The following is a 23,774-nucleotide window of genomic DNA, read 5'->3' on the forward strand; positions in this document are numbered from 1 at the left end:
CTTAACCTATAAAGCAAATGAGAGATGAACAAGTTGGAAGGCCAAGTTTCATGAACTCCAGGATGGTGTGCAATGAGCCCAAAAGGAAACCTGAGAGGTATTTGCAGAAATAATTCTGGGCTCATGCATCATCCATGGAGGGTTATGAGTCACCTGGATCCTGATGTTGCTGGACGTGTGCAGTTAGGTCTTTGTGGTCATGAAGCAATTCCAGCCCTTCAAAAAGACTTTATTCTAAGAGCTTTCTTTGGAGATTCAGAAGGAGTTATAAGAAAAAATGTCTGTGGTGACAGGGCAGCATACCCCCCATTCAGCTTTTTTATGACAAGGGTGGTGAAACACTGGCACAGGTTGCCCAGACATGTGGTAGATGCCCATCCCAGGGAACGCTCAAGGTCAGGTTGGATGGGGTTCTGAGCAACCTGGTCAAGTTGAAGATGTCCTTGCTGATTTCAGGGGGGGTGAACTAGATGACCTTTAAAGGTCCCTTACAACCCAAACTGTTCTATCATTCTGCGATTTTCTAGCAAGATCACTTGGCCCAGCATTTCATTGACACTCAGAAGAGCAGAACTCACAATACCTGTAATGCTTTGGCTGCTTTCATACCTTTTTCTTAGAGATGAAACAAACTCCTTTTACTCAGCTTAAGGTAAACCTGTTGTTTCCCTTCCCAGCATACCGAAATCATCTCCAATGAAAGGCTCCCAGGTGAATATGAAGCATTGGATTTATCATTACATCTCTAGCATGCAACTGTCTGGCTTGACTGAGTTAGTAGATACATTAGATTTAGAAACAAGGAAATATTTTATGTAGTATCTGTATATAATGGAAAGAACAAAGTAAACTCAATAGTAGTAAGCAACTTTGTAATTCTGTACAATACCTGACACAAAACTTGCTACCTGCCACCAGAAACAGTGCAACCCACATAGACTTGACAACTTTGACAAAAATTGCTTTGGATGGCTGAGGGAAGTTGGGTTTTGTTTGTTGGTTTTGGAGTTTTTTTAATTATTTTTTTTTCAGCAATTTTTAGCTGCATGTGAACAGTTACACTTTCCCCTTTTTAGAATTTATGAATGCAACTGAAACTTTAATTTCTGAGTGATTTAAAAGTTTTGATTCCTTTCCATGCTCTACCATCTTTCCAGACTACCACTCTTCTTTCCTCTTTGGTGTTTTCTGACTAAAGCTTTTTGAGTTACAAGAAACAGCAAGATGAGTGGGGGGTTGTTTCTTTCTCCTGCTGAAGTTTCCTCAACTCCATGTACATGTGCTTGGCTTCTGAAAGGAAGATTACAGAGAAAAGAAGGGAGGATGGCTTTGCTGAAGCACAGTTTGATGCCTTTCAGGGACAACACTAATCACCTGAAGTGGTGACTCTGGTGAACTTGTTTTGCTCCATGAAGGGGCCAGTCTTTTCGCACTGGGCAGACAACTAATGTACCAGGGCTCTGCAGAGAGACTGGTAACTTCCCCAGAAAGTGCAGTCACTATCTCAAAGCATCTCCTGACTGTGCTCTAAACACTTGTTGTTACTGCCATGCCTGATAAACGGTGTCCTTGGCATTCTCGTATTTGTGGTGCAAGATGTCACCGCATCAGTGTTTTTTGGACATGTGGAACCTCCTTTCTGGTTTTTGAAGTCCACCAAGATATTCCTGGATGTTTATGATGACCAAGCAGGCTGTAGCTCAGATTTACAGTCACCAGTTTATATCTGCTCTGACAAAGGGAACTTTCTGTATCAGGGCTGAGAAGAAAGTAAGACATCGAAATCCATGTGGAGGGAATTAAGTGCTCCTCCAAATGGCTGGCACATGCACTTGGCTGCCCGCAGGCTACCAATTCCCTGGGTTTAGAGTAACAGCTGGGTCATTTTAGCTGTTTAGCAAGGAAGGACCAAACCACAAAAACTGCAGCCAGTGCTGAGAATCTGCAAGTGGATTACACTATAAAAATCTTTGGTTACAATTTTATGAGAAAAAAAGGGTGGAAAATTAATTAGGAAAATATCCAGGTTCCATTAACTACTTTGGCCATTCAGCAGGTGATTTATTTATAAGCACTGCCGGCAATATTTCCTGCTGGATCTTGTTCTTGGAGGACTAGGTCATACCCACAGCATCTGTGTGTGGGCTGATATACATTGATGTGAGAGAATGAGGGCAAATTCAGTTGGCTTTTTTCTTTTTACCTTCCACGTTTGGCCCTAGGTATTTCAGTTGCTGAAGTTTAATATATAATGACATCCCTGCTATTTAACACTGCAGTTCATTTATGGAGATAATTTGCTATTAATTTTCACTTTTTTAATAGAGTGCCAAGTGTACATTTTTAAAATTGCATTTAATCGAACATTTCTACCAGGCACAGCTCTCCCTCAGCCTGGCAAAGGGGTCAGAGAAGCTGCAAGCTGATGTCTCTAGGAGGTAGTGGGTTTCTGGAGGTCACTTAGCTTATTTTTCCAGATTTTGCATCAAAACCTGTACTAAGTTTCCTGAGCGCACTGGGGTTCCCCAAAGAGGTGGTGTGATTGTACTTGTGCTTGCTGGTGAATTCCTCGCCTGCCAAAGCTGCCCAGGTGTGGGTGAGCTCCTGAGTTTGTGGTGAGATGATGCATTACGTGCCTGGTTTCAGGCTCAGATACGATGCTTCTGCTTCTTTTAGATGATATGTTTAATTTTGTGTGATATACATATATATAACACACATATGCCTATACCACCCCCCCATTTTTATGGTTTGTCAGTTTTTCCATACATATCATGTAGGCAGTCTGTTTGCACTTGAGGAGATGTTTGTGCCATATTTTTGGCTGTTTTCCCCCCATCTCCAGCAATATTAAAATGCTTTCCAGAGTATCATCTGTGAGGCTGGAGTATTTGATTAGAGGAAGAAATGGATATTATGGCAGCAAAGTTGAGATCCCTTTAAAACCTTTACATCCTTGATAATTGTACCATTTTATAGAGGATTAATTAAAGAATTGCATTTGTCTCATTCCTGTGGAATTATGTGACCATAAAGGTGTTGATCCTCGTTTTATTGTTCACCCTGTAACATACAGGGGAAGCTTTCTTAGAAAAACTGCCTCTACAGCGGGAGCTGTGTGGATATAAATATTTTGGCTTAACACCTCCCTCCCTATACGCTTCCCGAGTGTGTTTTTTCTGGCACGAATCTTGTCTGAGCAGCCTTGGCCCAGGGGGATGCTCAGAAGGAGCAGGGTGCTGTGCAGGGCTGCTGGGGAGCACCACAGCCTTGTCATTTGTGCGCCAACAGTGCCCTCGCGTGTCGGGGATTTTGGAGCCCAAAGCTTCCTCTCCTGCTTGGCTTGCTGTGGGCTGCAGGCGGCCAACACCAGTTATTCAGAGACAAGCAAAGATGTCAGCGCCCATATAATTAGAAATTAATCTTTCTTCTCCTGGAGACAAAACACATGGCTGGTGTCCTCCTCTATGCATGAAAGCAGCAGCGTTAACTGTTGATGGTGCTACTCTCCAGTTTGGTGTTGTGTAGGATGGAGAAGTGGTAGCATTTGCATGGTGTGTTTTTGGGGAGGCATGGGGGTGCTGATGGGCATGAAGGCTAAGCAAATTTCTCCTTGTGACCTGCCAAAGCTCTTAAGTGTCAGGGTACAGGACTTTCTGTGTCAGTAGGTTGTGGTGGAGCTGCACCAACACTCTGGCCTGAGCAAGGGGCCTTGGGTTTTTGTTGTTGTGGGTTTTTTTTATTATTTTTATTATTATTATTTTATCACAGAATCCAAGAATGTTAGGGATTGAAAAGGACCTTTGGAGATCATCTAGTCCAACCCCCCCTGCCAAAGCAGGGTCACGCAGAGCAGGTTGGACAGGAACAGATCCAGGCAAGTTTTGAATATCTCCACAGAGGGAGAATCCACAGCCTCTCTGGGCAGCATGTTCCAGTGCTCTGGCACCCTCAAAGTAAAGAAGTTTTTCCTCATGTTGAAATGGAATTTCCTATATTCCAGTTTGTGCCCCTTGCCCCTTGTCCTGTCATTGGGCACCACTGAAAAGAGTCTGGCCTCATTCACGGTGTCAGCAGGTCTCTGGATCAGAAAGGGGAATTTTGTCACCTGGTTGTTTTAGACCTGGGCTCCAGCAGGTCTCATAGCTGCACGCAAACAAGAGTCAATCATGTGTGAAGGACCCATTGAATCATTTTTCATGGGTGCATCAAGTTATAAACTGCTGATCACCACTGATCTGCTGGATTTGAAGGTGTTGGAGAGGTGGAAGAGTCTTGCCCTTTTGCAGGCACCAGGTGCATGTGATGATTGAAAGATAAAACACTAAGCACTTTTCTGAACTGAGAGCATCTGAGAGTCGGCTCAGTGGAACTACTTTTTTTTTGCATCCAGTAAGAACTAAACAACTTAGTTTATTAGCTGTGTGTAGGAGGAGGGATCATGGTATGGTTACAGTGTAGGAACAAGAAATCTAACTGCTATTTTTGGCTCTGCCACAGACTTCCTGTCTGCCTTTGGGACAGTCACTTCATCTCTTGGGCCCCAGATTAAAACAGGGTTATTCAATAACCTCCTCCTTGCAAAAGGTGCTGCTTTCCACCATGAGCAATCCCTACTAGAAGCAGGCCGTGACATGCTCTGCTTGGTTGTGCAAGTGTCGTGTGTGCATTCCCATCTGGAGAGCTGATATTTCCAAATACATCAACCTTTACATTTACTGCTTGCACCATTTATTCTAGGTTCATTCCCTGACATCTTTTTTACCAAAGCACTGAATTTCAGTTCTGTTTCCACTGACTTCAAGGGCAGGAGGATTCATTCTCCAGCACAATACATGATTTTCCTATACTGATATCTTCACTCCTTTTCTTTTCTCTTTATGATTTTGTGCCAGCAGGTGTTCTAGTTTCTCTGATTGTAGTTTCCACTGTATTTAATTTGAAAACAATAGTTTTGCTCCCAAAGCCTTGTAAAAGCCAAGAACAAATCTCCTGGCCTTTCTCTTTTTTCTTTCTTCCCCATTTGCAATGTGTCAACTTTTGTCGGGGCCGGGGGGGGGGAAGGTACAGATGCTTTTTGGGACTTTCTGTTGCGTATTAAAACAGGATCTGAGCTGCAAGCATGTCTGGATTAGTGTTGTGCAAAGCCTGGGCTGTCTTGTGAGCTGGCACTGACCTCTTCCGAGCCCCCTCCTTCCCATTGCCTGAGTTTGCTCTTTTTGCTCTTTCTGGGCCATCTCTTCAGGAACAGCCTGCTCCCCCTGTTCAGGGACTCATCACCACCCCCTCCTCCTTTTTCATAGCACATGGGACAAAATGCTGTCTGTAGCCATGACTCTGCTGACTGCTGCCCTGCAGAAATTCTTGCGAAAAAAGCAAATGCCCCTTAGAAAAGTTGTTTGGGTCAGCCCATCTCTGTCTCACATGGGAGACTTGACTTACATGGGTAGTCTTTTTTCCAAGCTCCCCTTGGCTGTCTCTCCCTGTGATCCTGCTGGCTCCTCATCCTTGATGCTCTGTTCATCTACTGCTATGGGCAGACAAAACATAGGTGAGAGAGATCCATGTTGTTATCCTATCCTGTCTACTCCACTCTGGTGAGACCCCACCTGGAGTACTGCATCTAGCTTTAGAACCCTCAGCACAGGAAAGACATGGACCTGATGGAGCAGGTCTGGAGGAGGCCACAAAGATGATCAGAGGGCTGGAGCACCCCTGCTATGAAAACAGGCTGAGAGAGTTAGGGTTGTTCAGCCTGAAGAAGAGAAGGCTCTGGGGAGACCTTATAGCAGCCTTCCAGTACCTAAAGGGGGCCTATGGGAAAGCTGGAGAAGGACTTTTTACAAGGGCATGTAGTGATAGGATAAAGGGTAATGGCTTCAAACTGGGAGAGGGTAGATTTAGATTAGATATTAGGAAGAAATTTTTCACTATGAGGGTGGTGAGACACTGGAACAGGATGTCCAGAGAAATCATGAATGTTCCATTCCTGGAAGTGTTCAAGGTCAGGTTGGATGGGGCTTTGAGCAACCTGATTTAGTGGGAGGTGTCCCTGCCCATGGCAGGGGAGTTGGAACTCAATGATCTTAAGGTCCCTTCCAACCTAAACCATGCTATGATTCTTTCAGGAACAAAGACACACTGCTTCCTGGGGCTACAGCATGGGGCTGGCCAAGGCAGATAAACCTAGACTAGTGACGTATGTGTCCGTGTCCCCACAGACTCAGGGGGCCTCCTCTTGATATGGGGCTCCAGAGCAGGAGACAGACAAATGTTGCAAAACTGTCTTGCAATGCAAAGGCCCCCAGATTATGTAAGGACTTAACCAACTTTATCCAAGTCTTGCAAGCCAAATATTCTGGGCCAAGCCCTGCTGATTTTCAGAAAGGGAAAGAATTATGTTCCTAGCCATGAGCTAGCAGCCAAAAGAAGGATCCATGCCAGGTCCGTAGCATTTTAAATGTAGAACTCCGTGGAAATCCAGACCGACACAGACAAGGTGCAGAGAAATTGTCCATGGCAAATTAAGGAAATTTGGCAACTGTGAGAGAACATCAGGGTAAATATTCTGAATCTGAATTCAAGGTTTTCTTTAAAGAACACTATCAAGTAGCCAAACTATTAAAAATAAACTTATCTTAAATTCGGAGCTGCAGAGATCTCCGAACATCTGTGGATGGGAACTTCTTCGTCAAGTTCCTTCTTCAGCATTCCCCAGTTCAATGTTAAAGAAGCATTATTTTGGAACAAAACCATTCTTTTATTCCCTTCTCACTGATGTCAAATAAATCTATATGAGGTATTTGAAAAGTAGTCATTCTGAATGATCTTAATACTATAAAGGTACCTGCTGCCTTCTAGAACAGCCCTGGCTTTTCAGCTTTTCAGCCTTTCAGACTCTGCCTGAATCTCTTTTTTTTTTAATCTCTTTCTTTTTTTTTACTTTTTTTTGGGGGGGGATCATCTTATTTCCTTTTAATGCTATTAAAGTTTGTCATGTATACTCCCTACAGTTTTCACCCGTTTTTTGCCAGACTGCTACCTATATGGATTAGCTGATGCTGCTGAGATCTACTCCATGAAATGATAGATCAACATTTACCCTGAATTGGGTAATCATCTGACAAAAAATCAGGATATGGATCTAAATCACTCTTAAAGATGAAAAATAAGATGAAAACGTAGCAGAATGATTGTAAAACCCAGGAATCCTCTTCTGAAAAGCCACTAAAAAACAAGGCAGTATCTGTTCCCTTCTGGTTTAGGGAGTTAATGATTGTGGGCTCTGTGAATATGGGTGTGAGACCCTGGTCCCTGAGGTCAACCCGAAACTCCTCTCAACCACAGTGCAGTTTGTAGTAGGCTTGAAATTATTAGTTTTTGTTTTTCTCATTTTGCGTCAGTCTCTTTGTAAAAGGTTTTGTTTGCTTGTGTGTTTGTGTTTTTCCCAATAAAAGAGGCCGAGTAGAAAGGATATCCCAAATGTCATGTGAGTAACAAAACTCAGATTTTTTGCTCACTTTCTGATAAAGCCAAGTGCATTTCCTGCCTTTTTCTAGTGTTCTGATGAGCAGGGGTTTCAGACAATAAAAATTGTCCCAGGCTTACACGGTGCACTAACAGTTTCTGTGACAGAAACAGGAGGGGGGAGGTGGGGAGAGAGAAAATCCCCTGTGTGTTACAATTAATATGCTGAATTCAACTGTTTTCTTGGAAAGCTAATAGGAGCTCTGTGTGGGGTCAGGAACCCGAGACCAGATCCACATCAGTGTTTTAATATCTCTTTATTTTTTTCTATTTTGTGTCTGAATCCAAATTGAAACCAATGAGACTTGGACACTTCCCTGAGGCTGTGAGCTTGGCTGAAGAAATGGAGAAATAGGAAATCGAAATTATAACTTCATAGGGTTATTCAGCCAAGAAGAGTAGTGGAGAGTGGAGGAAAGTGGCCTGGAGACCAGGCAAAATGTGGGGGCGTATGCTGAGAGATGGGCAGTCACGGGAGGTTTGGTCCACAGCAGTTTGGCTGCTTCTGGCTCAGCTCGACCTTAGGGCCTGGCGGTCATCCTCAAGCCAGTAAATTCCCATTGTGTCAGCCTTCCTTGAACTTTGAACAGGCTTTATTTCTTTCTGGTGGCCTGGAAAGTGGATGTTATCGCTGATAAGTGCCGTCTGGCTGCCAGCACACTGGAGCCTGTTCCCTCCCCTCCCTGTACTCCGTTGCTGTAGAACTTGCACAGTTGAAGTCTTTCTTTTTTTGTATTAGATCTCAACTATTAATCTCCTTGGTAGATTTGAGAAAGAAAAGGACAAATTTAAAAAAGCACTTCTGACTCCAGATTCCACCTTCCTGTTGATACAGCTGTGTGTTTCCTACTGGATGGCTCAGTAAACAGATAGTTTAACCCTTCAAATCTTGCCATTGTGTTGCCTCAGCATCACCAGTTTCTCTCCTTACAGCAAATTTCCCCTCTTGTCTCTGTCCAGAGCCACCTTTTTTATTTTTTTTATCCTTTTTATTTTGCACATCCCCACACATTTCATATCCTGTTGTGGTTTAACAATTTATTCAAAAAGAACAGGATTTCCTCTTGCATTTGGTGAAAACACTTCTCTCCTTTGCAAGTCCCACTTTCTGGTGTTGTGTTTGTAGAGGAGAAAGTAATTAAATCTTCTAAGTTTAATTCACAGTAACTAAAATTAAGTCAATAAATTCCCTAGCAAGGGCATCATCACATTGGTGTACCAAACTCAGTAAAAAAAATTTTTATTGCATGAGATAAGAAAGTGTGTACTGGACTTCAGCTTCGTATAAATTACACAATAAGGGTACTTCAGCCCTTCATACCAGAACAAAATCTTCATCACATCTGTGTCTGTTTTCATTCTGGTGTTGTATGGCTATTTAATTGATGACATCGGTGATATCACATCCTTTGGTGATGACCTGGATGCATCTGGCTGTGGCATCCATAGTGAAACCTCCGTGCCGGTGGTGTGGAGCTGCAAGTATCCAGGAGCTGCAATCCTCCAGGCTGAGGAAAATGCTGGCTGTCAGATAGTCATTCCTCTTATGTGAACAAAATGGAGAAAACTTGTCTCTTTGCTAAACTAGATGGGTTGAAGGTGCTCAGCTGTGGTGGCTCCCCACATTTGAAATCCTCCAGACACCTCTGAAAGTCATATTTGGCAAAATTTGTATGTTACAAGCTGAATGCTTATTTTTCTATGGGTGAGCGGATAGAAATTTTTTCTTCTCAGGCATATCACCAGCATAGACACAGGCCTATAGCCCTTTTGGCAGCTCTGGCTTTCCTACCTCTCACTATTTATATTGATATTTCCTCCCACTCTCCTCTCCAGCTATGCTCCTAGATAAACAAAACTGAGTATGTCCTATGAGAGGGATTTTTTCTTTCTTGCATTTTCTGGGGCAAAGCTGATCAGTTGCCCTCTTGGTCATGTAAGAACTGAGTAGATTCTGCATTCACTGAGAAGAAAAAAGGTTTTTTTGTGCCTTTAATGGGATTAATTGACCCTTAAATAGTTGTATTCTCCAAAAGTTTGCCCTCCTGATAGACTTGTCTCGAAAACAGCATTTTATTTTTTTTTCTTTCTTAGCAAAGAAATGGAGGTTTATTTGTTTGTTTGTTGATTGAGCCTGTAGCTCAGGTGAAGTTAATGACATTATAAAAAATTAATAATAGAATATAAACACACTTCATGGTTTTCCCTGCTGGTAAACCTTTCTCTTATTAGATGCCCTCTTTGGAATTCCTTTACTACTTTTGTCTTTGACTGAAATCAGTGATGGCATTGACAAGCCAGAGTCTCTTATGAAGAACTCATTTGTTGGTTCCAGATAGGTGCCAGATTTAAGGGATTATTTTAATACTAGATGGCATTCAATTCATTATCTTCTGATGTCCTTTTGCATATCCTTTAGGCTCAGGTTCTGTATGGCATTGCACACCTGACTACCACTGACACTGAACTGAGCACTCAGGTAAGGACATCACTAGATGTCAAAGAAAGAGGATGCTTCACTCCACCTTTGTACTTTTGGCAGACTATAAATTATTTGAGCAGCCTTGTCTTCTGTAACAGGTCATAAAAAACTCAGCACAGAAGTGTCCTGGATCTGGTACATCCACTGATGAGTACAATGAGTGTACTCAATTTACAGTCTTCTTTCTGCTTAGAAAACCTGTAGTTCAATCTGCTTCAGGGTCTTGATTATCGTCTAGAAAAGTTAACAAATTCCAGATTTGTTTGCTTGTCTCTTCCATCCTCATAGCTTTAGACTTCATAATCTCCAATATCATCTGTGTGAAGGGTCTTTGTGTACATGTTTTGGCAAGTAATGTCTCTGTTCCACATGTTGAGCTAGTAAATTCCTTCAGTTAGGCTGGCCTTGTTCCAGGGATTTGGGGCAGATAAGCTCACCAAAGCTTGGGAAAAGGAGGCCTTTAGCTAATCACCACACTCCTGCTAAATGATCTCACCATAAGTTTGGCAAGGTCGTTTGTGCTGATCTCCCTACAGCGATTCATCATTTCTCTAGCTTATGGGTCACCATGTTTCTGGCTTGCTATCTACCTTGTGTGCATGGGTGCAGTCTCCCTTCCAGCCATGTTCTGTACATCTGAACTCATCCAGAGTTTGCAGCTACATTTCTATTGAATTTACTGATTTTATTTAAAAGTCTTTAGCCTTTTTCTGTGTGTGTGTACTCGTCCTGAAGATTTTTGCTCTTTGAGTGAGAAGAAAAAAGTTTCAGAAGTGTGTGCTTAGCATTCTGCTGCTTACTCCTTTTTTTAGACATCAGATATCACTGTTGCAAAGGGCTTCGGATTTCTTTTTTGAGATCCTTCTTGGCACATTCTAAAACAAAGTGATAAAATGTCTAATTAAATCTATTGGGGAGGATTTTAAAAGACAGTTTTTTGACTTCTGTACCCTGTGATATGGTTAAAAGCTTGATATCAGCTTCAGGAAGAAAACAGATTAGGAAGATAATGTGTCCCCAGGGAATTCAATACTTCAATTCCTTGAGGAAGTGATTTAAAGCAGCATCTGCTCTGTGCTGGGTATTGTTTTATACTTTCCTCCAGATCCCTGGACCTGAAGTGGATTATTTGGATATGTGTCTATTTGTGTAAATCAGCTTATAGCACTCAGAGAAATGTAATGGGACTATTTCCTACGAAAAGAAATAAGCAGAAAAGACTTACATATAATAGTGAAGACAGAAAATTTGACTGTTGAAAGTACCATAAGCCATGGTACTGTGTCTGTCCCACTGCCAACGTGATGAGGTGCCCATAGAGATTGGGGGGAAGAGGTAGAAGGTGATCAGTTCCCTTTTCCTCTTTGTGACAACAAAGGCACACAGGTTATTTGATGTTCATAGTTCCCCCCAGCCCTGCCTTAAACATTTCATATGAGTTTAACTTGCAGGGAGGTTTTGTGGTTTGTCTCTTGACTACGTGAATCTCTTTTGCCTCTGCACCCTCAGTGCGATAACAACAGTCATTAACTTCCCATTTATCTTAGGAACCCTACGATCCTGTTTTCAGAGACTTCCAGATCATAGAATCATTAAATCATAGAAAAGTTTGAGTTGGAAGACACCTTTAAAGGAGACCAAGGTGCAAGACTTGGCCTTGCAAGAACAACACGGCAATCACATGGATGGGGAATGGTATTGCTGGGACTTAGAACTGCAATATTACTATTATTCTTTTCCACTGCTCAATGTAAGAGCCAGTCTGATGATACCCCTCTCCCACTCTGGGTTTCTGTGGTTTCCTGATTTGGTTTTCTAGAAACAGTCTCAGGCACTAGTCAGACGCTGGTTGAACATTTGGATTCCATGATTCTATGAAGAAAAACTGCTTTCCTCACAGAAGTATGGCCAGACTACTATACCCAGATCAGATGATCAGGCTGTGGCAGATACTGATGAGGATGCCTTTGCTTCAAGTGTACAAATGCTGCTTTACTGATCTCTCTGCATACACAGAGCTAACTCGCTTCAGATGCTACAAGAGACTTTTGCCATGATTTTGCCTGGCAAAGGGTAAGATAACGTATATAATTTCAAGCTGGGTCCTAATGTTCTGCAATCAGACTCTGAATTAACTTCAGGTCCTCCTAGACTGTACAAAGGTCCAGCGTCTTCTGTTGGTCCTAAGGATGTTGCTGACCTATATGTCTTCCATCTGTATTCTCTGTGTAACAAATCTCATCAAATACTATAAGCTACAGATTCCAAAATATGCCATGCTTGGAGCAAAAATATCCTTTCATGATGGGATTCTGCCTGGAAATGCTGCTGTTTATTCAGCCAAGCTGTAGACTCCATCTGTTTTTTACTTAACTGCAGGGATGTAGCAATGCCATCTTACTGCTCATCTTTCATTGACAGTCTTGAGGTGGCTTTGATATAACGATACAACACTATATTAAATTGCAGTTATGTTTTTTTTGATGAATCCACACATACCATGTGTTCCGAAGGGGCCATTGAAGTAGCAGTAGCAGCAGTTTCTCTTTTCTTCTATTGTCTTGAAATCTTCCAGCTACAAAACCAGGCTTCTGGTACGTTTCATGTTATCAGATAAAACAATAATTAGCTGCCAAATAGCATTTTTGGCTGTGCTTATGATATGAGAGGGGATGGACCTGCAAAATAGAATTCTTTCATCAGTATTAAATGCACAATTTAACAAAAAGATTGCCTTATATTTTTCTGTGCCAGACCAAGATTTTAGGTGGCACAGCACAGGAGTGACCTGATAAAGATCTTCTTTGGTCATTTGAGTTTATGGGTGTATTCCTTGTGTGGTTTTGGCAAGGTGTGTGTTCACAGGCTGCCAGAAACGCTGGCTGTCAATGCCCTCTGGAGGTCTTTAATCCAACAGTGGAGGATGGAGAATTCAAAGCCCCACGGCGACCTGTCCTAGTGCTGCACTGCTCTCCCAGTGAAGAAGTTGCCTTCCTGGTGTCCAAATTAAACATCCTCAACTACATTCTGTAGCTGCTGTCCATTAGTCTACTCTCTCCCACCACTGAGAGGAGTGGACTGATACTAAATTGGCCTCTTTGCCAGACTACTCAAGCCCAGGTCCCTCAGAACCTTGTCCTGGGTCATGATCTTTAGGTCTCAGACCATCTAGGTTGCCCTCCTCTGGACTGCCGATTCCTCGATATGCCATTTAAAGTGAGGGCTCAATACTGTAGTCCAGGCAGTGAATAAATCTATTGGGATCTCACCAAGACCAGATTATTTTCTGACTAAAGAACCTATTAAACACTGGCAAAATTAGAGCAAGTAACTAGCCCATAATATAGATTTCAAGAAGGAAGACACTTTGACTGTTGGAGAGTAAAGCGATCAACTTGTAAAGCCAAAGCTAGGAGGAAATAACAGTGGAAACTTGACATGACAGGAAAATTGTTATTTAAAGGAAATAGGGATGCATAACTTGGTCAGTTCATCAGTAGCTCCAGCGAGGTACAGATATTAGGTCAAGCAAACTGCTTCAGATTTGAGAATTTAAAAAATAATTTTTTAAATTGAGTTGTTTTAAGTCAAAATGTTCTGCATTGGAACAGAAACAGAAAATTGTTAATACATTGCAGATTTCTACTTTGAAAACCAAAATAATTTTTAAAAATACCACAAAACCTGTGCTATTCTTGCCATGGGGAAAAAAAAAAAAAATACATGGAGCTTCTTAATTTTACTTTATTTTTTTGCCCAGCTTGGGACAGAATGCCCCAAGGTACTAAGAAGACAGAAGGCATCTTCCCTTTGATTTCAAGGCCGTGACTGAAACACAGGAGATAAGCAAATGCAAAACATGGCTAATTGCAAAGTAAAACCTCTGCCAAAGCAGTCTGCTCTTGTCTGGGAGCTGGAACTATGATATGGCTTTTGTTACCCAGCTCGTGGCTCAAATATCAACATCTTGTTCTGTACAGTTTTAGGATGGTGTCTAACTCCTTGTAACCATGGATGGTCCAAATGCACTCTCATTTGTTCTGCTCTCCATTTTCCTAAAATTGAAGTCTGTTAATTTGCTCTTTCTGGAGACTTTTCTCCATTGCTCCTCCAGATGTTCCCTGTTAGTTTTCGAACTCTAGTTCAAGTTAGTTTCACTGGATGAGGTCATTAGCTGCCCAAACTGAACATGTGCAGCATAAGACACTGAAATGTTCTTAGAGCACAGAAACTATGCTGTTTAATATCCCAATTAGTGGAGTCTGTGGTGGCAGTGTCAATTTGTTAATGATGTCCAAACATTTTTAGGTCACCCTATTCTAAGAGAGTGCAACTCTTACTGGGATAACACTTAAGAAACATCAGGTTACTTTCTAACAGGGAAGTTCTTTCCCTCTGAACACTCCATGGAAAAATGTGAAGAAAATGTAAGGCCACACTGAGTTTGCCAGTATAAGCAATATTTTGGCAAAGATGTGCATGCATGTAATCTTCACTCTGTAATTGTCTAAACTGAGTTAGAAAAGACTATTCCAAACATCTGCCTACATTCTTCCCACAGATATATTTCCCAAAATAATGTTATGGGAAGTTGATTGTTTATCATTCACATATCCACAGAAATATTAATGGTTAACTCACTGTGGATATTTTATTTTCTTAGGCTATTGGATGTTATGCTTCATGCAGAACGTTCCTTTCTGCTTAGCCTACAGTGCACAGCAAGAATAAATCCAGCTGGCACCTGACATCTATAAAACTGTCTTATATTTTCTGGGTTCAGAGTCCATTATTTTACAATATGTTCTGGAAATTTCATGTCTGGGATCAATTATTCAGGAGCTGGGCCCTGAATAATCATATTTTCCTCTTACCATTATGTGTCCTGCGGAATCTGATTTATATCTCTGTCCTGATGCTAGCTCACTGATCACTAGTATTACCTTGTGAAAGTTTATAAGCGTTCACGGGGACTTCAGCAAGAGTATAGCAGTGAGGAAGTCCTGATGGTCGTGTGATTACTGCTGAGCTTGCTGTAAGAACTGGCTCTTTGTTGACCCACCCATTTTGTGTGTAATAATAATGCAAATAGGCAGCAATATTCAGCTCAGAACTTCCAACTAAGCAAGATCAAGAAATAAACTTCTACCTTGGGGGCCTGCTTTAAGCCCACTGATGTAAGCCAGGTGCCATTTTTCATTGCTAGTGTGCCCATCTCTGGGATGAAAATAAGCAGTCTGTATGCTTTCCCAGACATGCAACTGAGGGATGGAGCGTATATAGCTTTATTTAATAGATTATTTATATTTTATTTAATCTTTTTGTTTTTACTTTTTTATTAAGCTCCAGCCACTTTGTTCCACTGGGAACAGTGCTACATCAGGTTATTATTAGGATGTTTACAATTCTGTGAATATGGATGTGAGTCTCCCGGGGTGCTTCTAAAAATTCTTTTAGTTTGTGAGAACATTTTAGGTGGTACATGGTGTTGGAGTTGGCTCTACAGGCATTTCTGCTTGTGCTGTCTAAATAGTTCAGCCAGTAGGTGGAACCAGGAGAAAGCAGATGTGTTGTCTGGCAGCGGGACAATATAAATGCTCAACCCATTCCCGGGAGATGCACCCTTAGGTGTCCACCTAAAGATGTGGTTTTAGCTTCAGTCTTTAGGACAGTCAAACTGCAAAATACAGATTTATTTCTAAACAATAATGCTGTCAGGCCTTGGTGCATGAACTCCCACCAGTAAAGATGTTTAGGTCAGTCTGCAAATCAGCTGATTTGATCACGTAATAGCGAGGAGGACATTTTAATAAAAATTTCCTCACTGATAATCTGGGTCACATCGCATCCCTCCATCAATGACATCTGGCATTTGCTCAGAAAGGCAGTATCAGAAATGTAGGTTAAAAATATTCCTGTAATGTATTCTACTGTAGGAAATTAAAACTCCACCCAAAGGCACGTGTCCTGCGAAACACAGCTTGTGTCCTTCTTTTAGAGCAAATTGTCACCAAAGAGAAAACAGCAGGAGGTGATATGGTACTATGGTCTGAGCAGACCTCTGCCTGCCAACTTCTCATAAGCTCTGCCATTAGCCAGAGGAATTGAATTTAGAAGTCTTTCAGGACTTTTTCCCATCAATAAAGTGGAGGAGAAGAACATGGTTAACTTCTCCCTACCTTCACCCAGCTCATTGTGATGAGACAATCACCTGAAATAAAAAGAGTTTAAGAGTAAGATCTTGCAGCACTGAAATAGTGAAATAAATACACATGAATATTTTTTTAAACACCTGTAAAAACTGGAAGCAAAGGACTATATTGCAATGCATCTAGGGCTTTGCTGCTTAAAAGCAAAGCTGGAGCTTTCCTCATGCATTATGTAAAAGTGCTGCTGTATACCTGGCTGCCTTGCAATTTGGACTATATGCACGTATTTCAACACTGTAGTTTGGTCTTTCCAGTTTTCAAAGCTAAAACAAACTTACAATTACGGTATTTTCGAACAAATTGAAAATATATTTTGCCGGTAGATAGAATATGCTGCTAAAATGCTGCTATCTATTTTGTGTCTTTGAGACTTGAATTGTAAAATTCACGGCTATTAAAAATACTGAGTTTGTGGCCATGGCAAGAAGTGAGTCATATTTTATTTTCTCCTTCTTTCCTCTTGAACGTGAACACAGAAATTAGTTGGAAGTTGTTACTAGTGAAATATTATTCTCTGCAGATGCAAAAAGAAAGTAATTTTGGAGCTTGCCAAGCATAAATCAGGAACGACTTTAATAGAAAGTTAACAGCCATGGCAGGGTGAGAAAGGCTTCGTCTTGATTTAATGAGAACAGGCTTGTACTTCCAAAAGGAGCAAAATTACAGCTCATGAATAACTTGTGGTGGAATATTTTCTCCTGAGCATCCAAGATAACAAATCTGCAGACCCCAAGATTGAAGAGTAATTATACAAAACAAGTTAATTACCAGTATCTGGAAAAAATAATTTCCTAGCAGGTGCATTCTTTTATCTTTCTGACATTTTAAAATAAAATTGTCAAATCCCCAGCACTGTGCTTTTGGGTGTTAAGTTTCTCTTCACTCTCATTTTGGATTTCTTACAAAACCGTTGTCCTCCTATACATTATGTTGACCCTAAAGACATGATTCCTGAAACCTTAACTTACATGAGGGGGTTTGTTTGTTTATTTGTTTTGGTTTTTTTATAGTTAGAGATGGCCATTGATGAAGGCCATTACAGTGTGATTTCCTGTTGATAGCACCTGTGGAAAGAGTTGTTTTTATTTTGGTGTTTATAAAGTACTATTCATGATGTTCTAACCATCATACCCATTAATAAGGAAGTGGTCATATCCCAAAATGTTCTGAGGCATTGAAGTAGTAGGGCTGAATGACATTTTGAAAGGGATTTAGATGTTCCAGTAATGACAGCTGACCATGGAAAAGCAAAAGCCAAGAATTTTATAAATCTACAGAATTGTTTCTCCCATAGCAAAGTTCTGAGGGACTTAGGAGGGGAGATGTGGAGGGCCTGGAAGCTGTACAGGTTGTACACTTGTTCTAGTGTCCAGTGGACAACAGTTTCCACTTGAAGGAAGAAATTTTTTATGATGAAGGTGGCCCAGTTTGCCCAGACAGGTGGTAGACACCGCGTCCCTGCAAACATTCAACGTCAGGCTGGACAGGGCTCTGACCACCCTGATCTGGTTGAAGATGTCCCTGCTCATTGCAGGGGGCAGTTGGACTAGATGACCTTTAAAAGTGCCTTCCAACCCAAACATTCTATGATGATTCTATGATTCCAAAGGTTGGGTTTTGGTTGGGTGTTGATGGAGCCTAGGACATGATGCTGCTTCCACCCCTCCATGCCTTCCCTATTTGTAAAATATGAGAGTCATTGTATTTTGATGTCTGTCCACAATGATTATTCAAAGATGCTGATGTAGCCCAAACTAAGTGTCCTTCCTACGGCTTACTTGGTCATATCACTGGACATTTCATCCAGCATGTCCAAGAACTACAAATACAGTCACTAGAAGGACACTGGAAAAGCTTCCTTGGTCAGCTCAGGCTTTAGACCTAGAGGAAGGGCTGTTAAATTACTTACTCTAAATTCCTCTCTGTCACAAGCCACTGAATGGCTCCCAGCTACCTGGTCCTTTACAAGAATTCAGTCTCAGTCCTTCACATATTAACTAAAAACAGGACTAGCAGGGATTATTGGTTCCTCTTTGCTACGTGTGTTGATTCACATACACTTTCATACCGACACAGGGGAGAAAATGTTTGCTTGCTCATGTTGACAATAGAAACAAGGGACTGTGATGGGATTTACTTACAGGGTTGGGCCATGGCAATGAGTTCTTTAAATAGTGGTGTGACTTTTGTCTGTGTATCTGGATTTGATTATTAAGCACTTTTTTTAATGATCAGCAACAAAGTAAATAGGTTTATTGCACTTGAAGAGGTCTCTCTTCTCAAGTGACAGATTATTGCACCTACTCAAATTATTGTGAGTGGAATGAAAAATACTTCTATTAAAAGGCCAGGGCTTTTCATTGATCTGAATGTTCCTCTTTTAACAACTTTGGCAGCATCAAGGAGCCTTAAAGTGGGAGCAAATTATATTGGTATGTTTTAGGTTAAACATGAGTTTAAATGTGATTTTAAGCCAACTTTAAGGCCAACTGTTTGTAAAGGGGGCCTTAATGGAATTGGGAATTATGCCCAGAGCAAACACATCGCCTCTTTGGCAGTGATTAGCAGTGTGTTAACAATTTAGTGTTCTAAATACAGGGTAACTAATCGCTAAGATACTTAAATACACCTTCAGATACAGAAGCAGCAGATTTCAAAATGTAGTTTAATAAAATTTGAGTAAGGAAGCTGTAGAAGATAGTAGCAGGGTTTTGCAGAAGTATCCTGATGGATAGTTCATAGGCTGTGGGTTCGCAGTTCGTGGGGATGCTTTTCCCCACAAAGCCTTGGGTTGGGGCATATTCTTCATGGAGAGGTGGTGGAAAGCCTTTTATTGAGACCTCTGAAACTGTAAAGAGGACAAAAAGAGGACAAAACACTGGGGAATATATAATACAATACAAAGTAGCCAGGAATGGATGCCATGGCCTTAGTAATTTCTAGACCTTGACTTTCCTTGTCTGAACTTCGTAGGATTACACAGTTATTCTTTGCAGCCCTCACATCTTGTCACCAGAAAGGGCTTCTGGACCACATGTACCCAAGCACGGCACATACAGGCTGCTGTTGATGGCCTGTAAATAACCCCATTTGTTTCTGTGCCTGAGCTACTGTCCCCTGCTTGACCCCCATGTGCAGCTCAGGTTTTCTGTGCAGTGATCCTGGTAGAAAAGGCACATCTTTGCTTTGTCACTGGGCTGATTCACACTCTTCCTGTACCATGAGCGTGGCTGGTGTTGTTAAATGTCATCCAGAGTTTGCTCTGCAGGGACTGGACAGTGCAGAAGGCAATGAACCTCTGCCCTCTGTAGATTTTGCTATGAGCTAAGGTATCCCATTATCTCAGTAATAGTGACATGAATGTGTCTACCGGAGTAGCATCTCTGCGTTACAGAGATGCTACTTTTCTACCTTGGTTTATCTTGACCAGATTTTTTTATCTGTTTATCAGATTTCAAATTAACTTGCAGGGTTATTGGGTTTTTTTCTTATTTTCCAAGGAAATAGAGATAAGGAAATGGAAGCTTGGCAGTATCCTCCCCATAAAAGTTTTCGTTGCTTACCATGCTGGCAAATATTTGTGCAAGGCTATTGGGAGAAACACTAACAGTAGGAAGCTTCACTTACACTCATCTGACTTACAGGTCCCCCAGTGACTCCACGTAAGACAAAAACATGTGCCAAAAGGCGTAGGTGGAAAATCGTTGCAGAACTATTCCAGTGGTTTGACTGTGTTGGCCGGGACAACATCATGGGAACTACAGTGTGAGACCTGGAAAAGCCCATCACAGACAGATCTAGGAGCCTCATGACTTCTTTAGGATTCTCAGAGAGCAGTTCTGCTGAATATGGTGGTCTAGATGCTATGAAGGACAGATAAGGGTGTTTTTCGGAGTGCTTAGAGGAAATGCATGACTTCTGTACTTTTTTTATATTATGGAAAGAAGAGATGAAATGGCCAAGACATCCTCAGGAGGTCCACAATGAAGTGCTAGGCCTGTGGGTTTCAAATCATCCTCACAACACAGGGATTCATGACTGGGTGTCTGTGGGGGTGGTGGGCTCACAGGCCTGCTGCCGGCCTCCTCAGGGATTTATGGGATCCCATGTTTTGATTGCAAGACCCACACAAATATGGATAAACCTGAGGAAGATGAGGCCTAACAGGGCCACATGTGCTTTCACACTGCAACACGGTGACCGTTATCTTGTTCAGCTGCTGCCTGAGGAAGCTTCTGAGTAGCCGAGAGGCCCTACAGCCATCTCTCGGTGAACAGGCATAACAGCTACGGGGTGGCACAATCCCCTGCCAGAACCAAGTACTGCAGGGTGACATAGGCTGGACACATCACATCTTCTTCTCATGTATCGGAGGAGTCTTGACATCTGTGCCCGTGTTCCTCCATGGTGAGAGACCTCTGTTTAGAGAGGAGAAGTCTGGAAAAGGCTGAGCACCAGCAGTCTGGGGCTATGAGCTTTGGGTGCTAACCCAAGCTGCAGACCATTTGCCTTCTGCTGGTATCTGAAGGGGTTTACAAGAGAGCAGTGACCGCTCCTTTTTCATGGCTCTTTGACATTTATTCTTTGGTTTCCTTGAAGTCTCTTTAGACCTGAGGGAATTTTTATTGAGGATTAGTCACCACAGTGTTTGCAGCCCCCTTTTCCCTGGAACGCTCTCCAAGCTGTGTTTCTTTATTTGTAGGCCATCGCGCAGACCTCCACCACCATGACCCCCACCGTCGCTGTCGTGACAGAGGCCTACACGCGGACTCAGTACTGTAAGTGGCCGTGCGAGTGTCCGAAGTCCCCACCTCGGTGCTCGGTAGGTGTCAGCCTGGTCACAGATGGCTGCGACTGCTGCAAGACCTGTGCCAAACAGCGTGGAGAAAATTGCACTGAGGCCGACACCTGTGATTTCCACCGGGGCTTGTACTGTGACTACAGCGGAGACAGACCTAGGTACGAAATAGGAGTATGTGCACGTAAGTGATGTACATATATTTTTGACTTAGATATACATTGGCAGCTCCCCTCGGTCTGAGCAGTGGCTGAGATTTATCTCGATGCCTGACTGTATGCTCCTCAGCTCCTCCATTCATCCTCTTCCATTTCCTTATTGCTGTCTTACCTCAAACCAGGACAATTCTCAGGACAGTTGGCTGGATGAGAAATGGCATCTGAATTCTTGCTCTTTGAGTTGGCTGCAGGCAAGAGCAAGGAGCAACCAGCATTTGAAGGTCTTCAGATTTGCAAGCAGATGATACTGTATTTCCCGTAACAGAAGGATGTGCTGTAGTGGGTTGGGGATGAAGGAAGGATATGTAGCTGGCTTTAAAGACAGGCAATATGGCCATCTACACGAAAACCATGACATTAAGGAGATGCTTTTGGCTTATTTCCAATAATGGATCCCTAGGAAGGATAGCACTTGGTATCCTGTCAAGAGGGTCAGGGATGAATCATCTCCTAGCAAAGTTTCTTGGTGACAAATTGAGGTCTGAGCCTTAATCTTACAATGGTTTCAGTCACATTAGCTGCCACGACGCAGAAGGATTTCTTCCTGCTTGTCATAACAAACTCTCAGCGGGATAATTCATGTGACTGGAAAATTTTTATTCAAGAAGAGGAAGAACAAATGAGGTAGTGTTTTGTGTGTCAAGGGCATATTAATGTGTTCTGAGATCCAGAACATGGGGGGAATCTGATCCGCTCATAAATATCATAAAAGACTGAAAATCATTACTTTAGGAATGATTAAAAGAGAAAGGATCATGAGTAAAACCACACAGATAGCTGATCAGAAATGATGCTGACTGTTGAGCAAGTTATTAGAATACATTGATTATGGCTTTAGATTCTTAAAAAGGAAAAAACAGGGATGGTCTTCTGGGCTGGAATATAACCATGAATTAGGTACTAATAGAAAATGTAAAGGTGGAAGGAAGCCTGGAGGAGAGCTGACTGTAAGATGGATAGGATAACTGATCCACAAGAAAGAGAGAAGACTGCAAACAGTGGGCTTCAATAAACTTAGAATATCAGCGGAAGCTTCAGAAGGGACAGGTCTGAAGAGTGAAGAGGTTCAGGGTAGCTGGCAGTTTCTCACAGAAATGATACTAGGTGTTGCTGTCCCTCAGCAGAAGAGGGACAGGAAGTGTAGTAAGACATGAACTTGGTTTTGCATTAGCTCAGTCACAAAATCAAGCATGCAGAAAGTGCAGTCTAAACAGATTTTTGTAGGATATGGGCAAAATAACAAGAGAAGGTATCTGCAAGGAGATATAAGCTTAAACAGTGATTTTCAAGATTAGAAAAAATCCACAGTTAAGAAATGAGGCTATGAGATCATTCAAATGTATTGTCTGGAGTGTGTGAGGAGCATTCATGGGAGGTCTGTAAGAACAGGTTAGACAAACATCTGTCAAGAATGACATCGCTACAGCTGGCCCTGCACTGGGAGAGGAAAACAAGCTGGACGTTGTCTTAAAGATACCTCAGCCTTCCTAGACCTCTTGAAAGACCTTCACATTGCTTCTTATTTATTTATTTAAATGCTTGCTTGCTTAGTTTGATTTTTTGGGTTTTTTTTTTTGTAGACCTCCCATATATCACAGGCATTCAGTATGTCTGTGGCAACAGCACTGTGATGTAGGAGGATTGATCCCAGCTTCCCCAGACAGATCTGGAAGGGTTTCCAATCTAATCCACTTTTGTATCCCTATTGCAATGACAATATATCCCCTATTCTATGACATTTATGGTTATATGGTAAGGGCCATTGCGGCATGCACAGCTGAGGGACATGAGAAGTAGGTCTTTCCATGGTTAGGAAGCGAAGCTGTGGTCTTCCTCTTGCTTTCAGCATCCAAGTAGAGGCACAGGATCTGCCTGACATCTTCGTTCTGGTGCGCTGGGTGATATATGGACTGCATCAGTCTGCTCTGAGTATACCAGCCAATGCCCTGACCACAGGAGCAGAACCTCTGCGCCAGGTGTTGGGGACTAACTGCTGTGAGGAATTTGCTTTGCAGCTGGATGCCAACAGCTAAGTCTACATAATTCAGTACACACAGAACTACAGAAACAATACAATTTGTCGAAAATAAAGATCCTGAAAGAGCTAGGAAAGGGTGTTGGTAAAGGCATTGGAGTTAAACTGTGGGAAATTCAGGCTGTATCTAGACTGCCATGTTGAGGTGTATCCCAGGACACCTGGAGGTCAGATAGGAGCCTGCTGGGAGACACTACAGCACTCATTTTATTGTTGAGTGCAGAGATAACAGGGTACTGACCAAGCCCAGGGAGGGGGGAGGCAGGCACTGAGCACATGGGGCCAGGAACTGCGAACTGCTCCCAGATTGCCTGACTTAGGTGCAGATTCACGTCGTTCTGCATGAAGGCATTCAACAGCCCCTTTGTCTATTTTTTGGGATATCCTCATGATGAACAACTTGATATACAAGACCTATGGGAGGCTGAGTTAACACAGCCCGGGAGGGATATGCTGGTAGCAAAACTCTAGGAAGTACAGCATTTTCTTGAACTGTCTTGATCCA

General features: G+C 42.2%; 1 protein-coding gene across 2 annotated transcripts in view; it reads left to right on the forward strand.

Moving 5' to 3' along the window:
* CCN4 (cellular communication network factor 4) overlaps positions 1-23,774 on the forward strand; it is a 34,737-nt gene that overhangs the window by 6,425 nt on the left and 4,538 nt on the right. The window contains exon 2 of one of the 2 annotated variants that reach the window (XM_074145316.1): positions 20,921-21,200. In XM_074145316.1, the coding sequence (XP_074001417.1) occupies positions 20,921-21,200 (280 nt within the window). The remainder of the gene's footprint in view (positions 1-20,920; positions 21,201-23,774) is intronic. The other variant, XM_074145317.1, reaches the window with a different exon arrangement.

The sequence above is a fragment of the Numenius arquata genome, chromosome 3, assembly GCF_964106895.1.
Source record: "Numenius arquata chromosome 3, bNumArq3.hap1.1, whole genome shotgun sequence".
Classification (NCBI taxonomy): Eukaryota; Metazoa; Chordata; class Aves; order Charadriiformes; family Scolopacidae; genus Numenius; species Numenius arquata.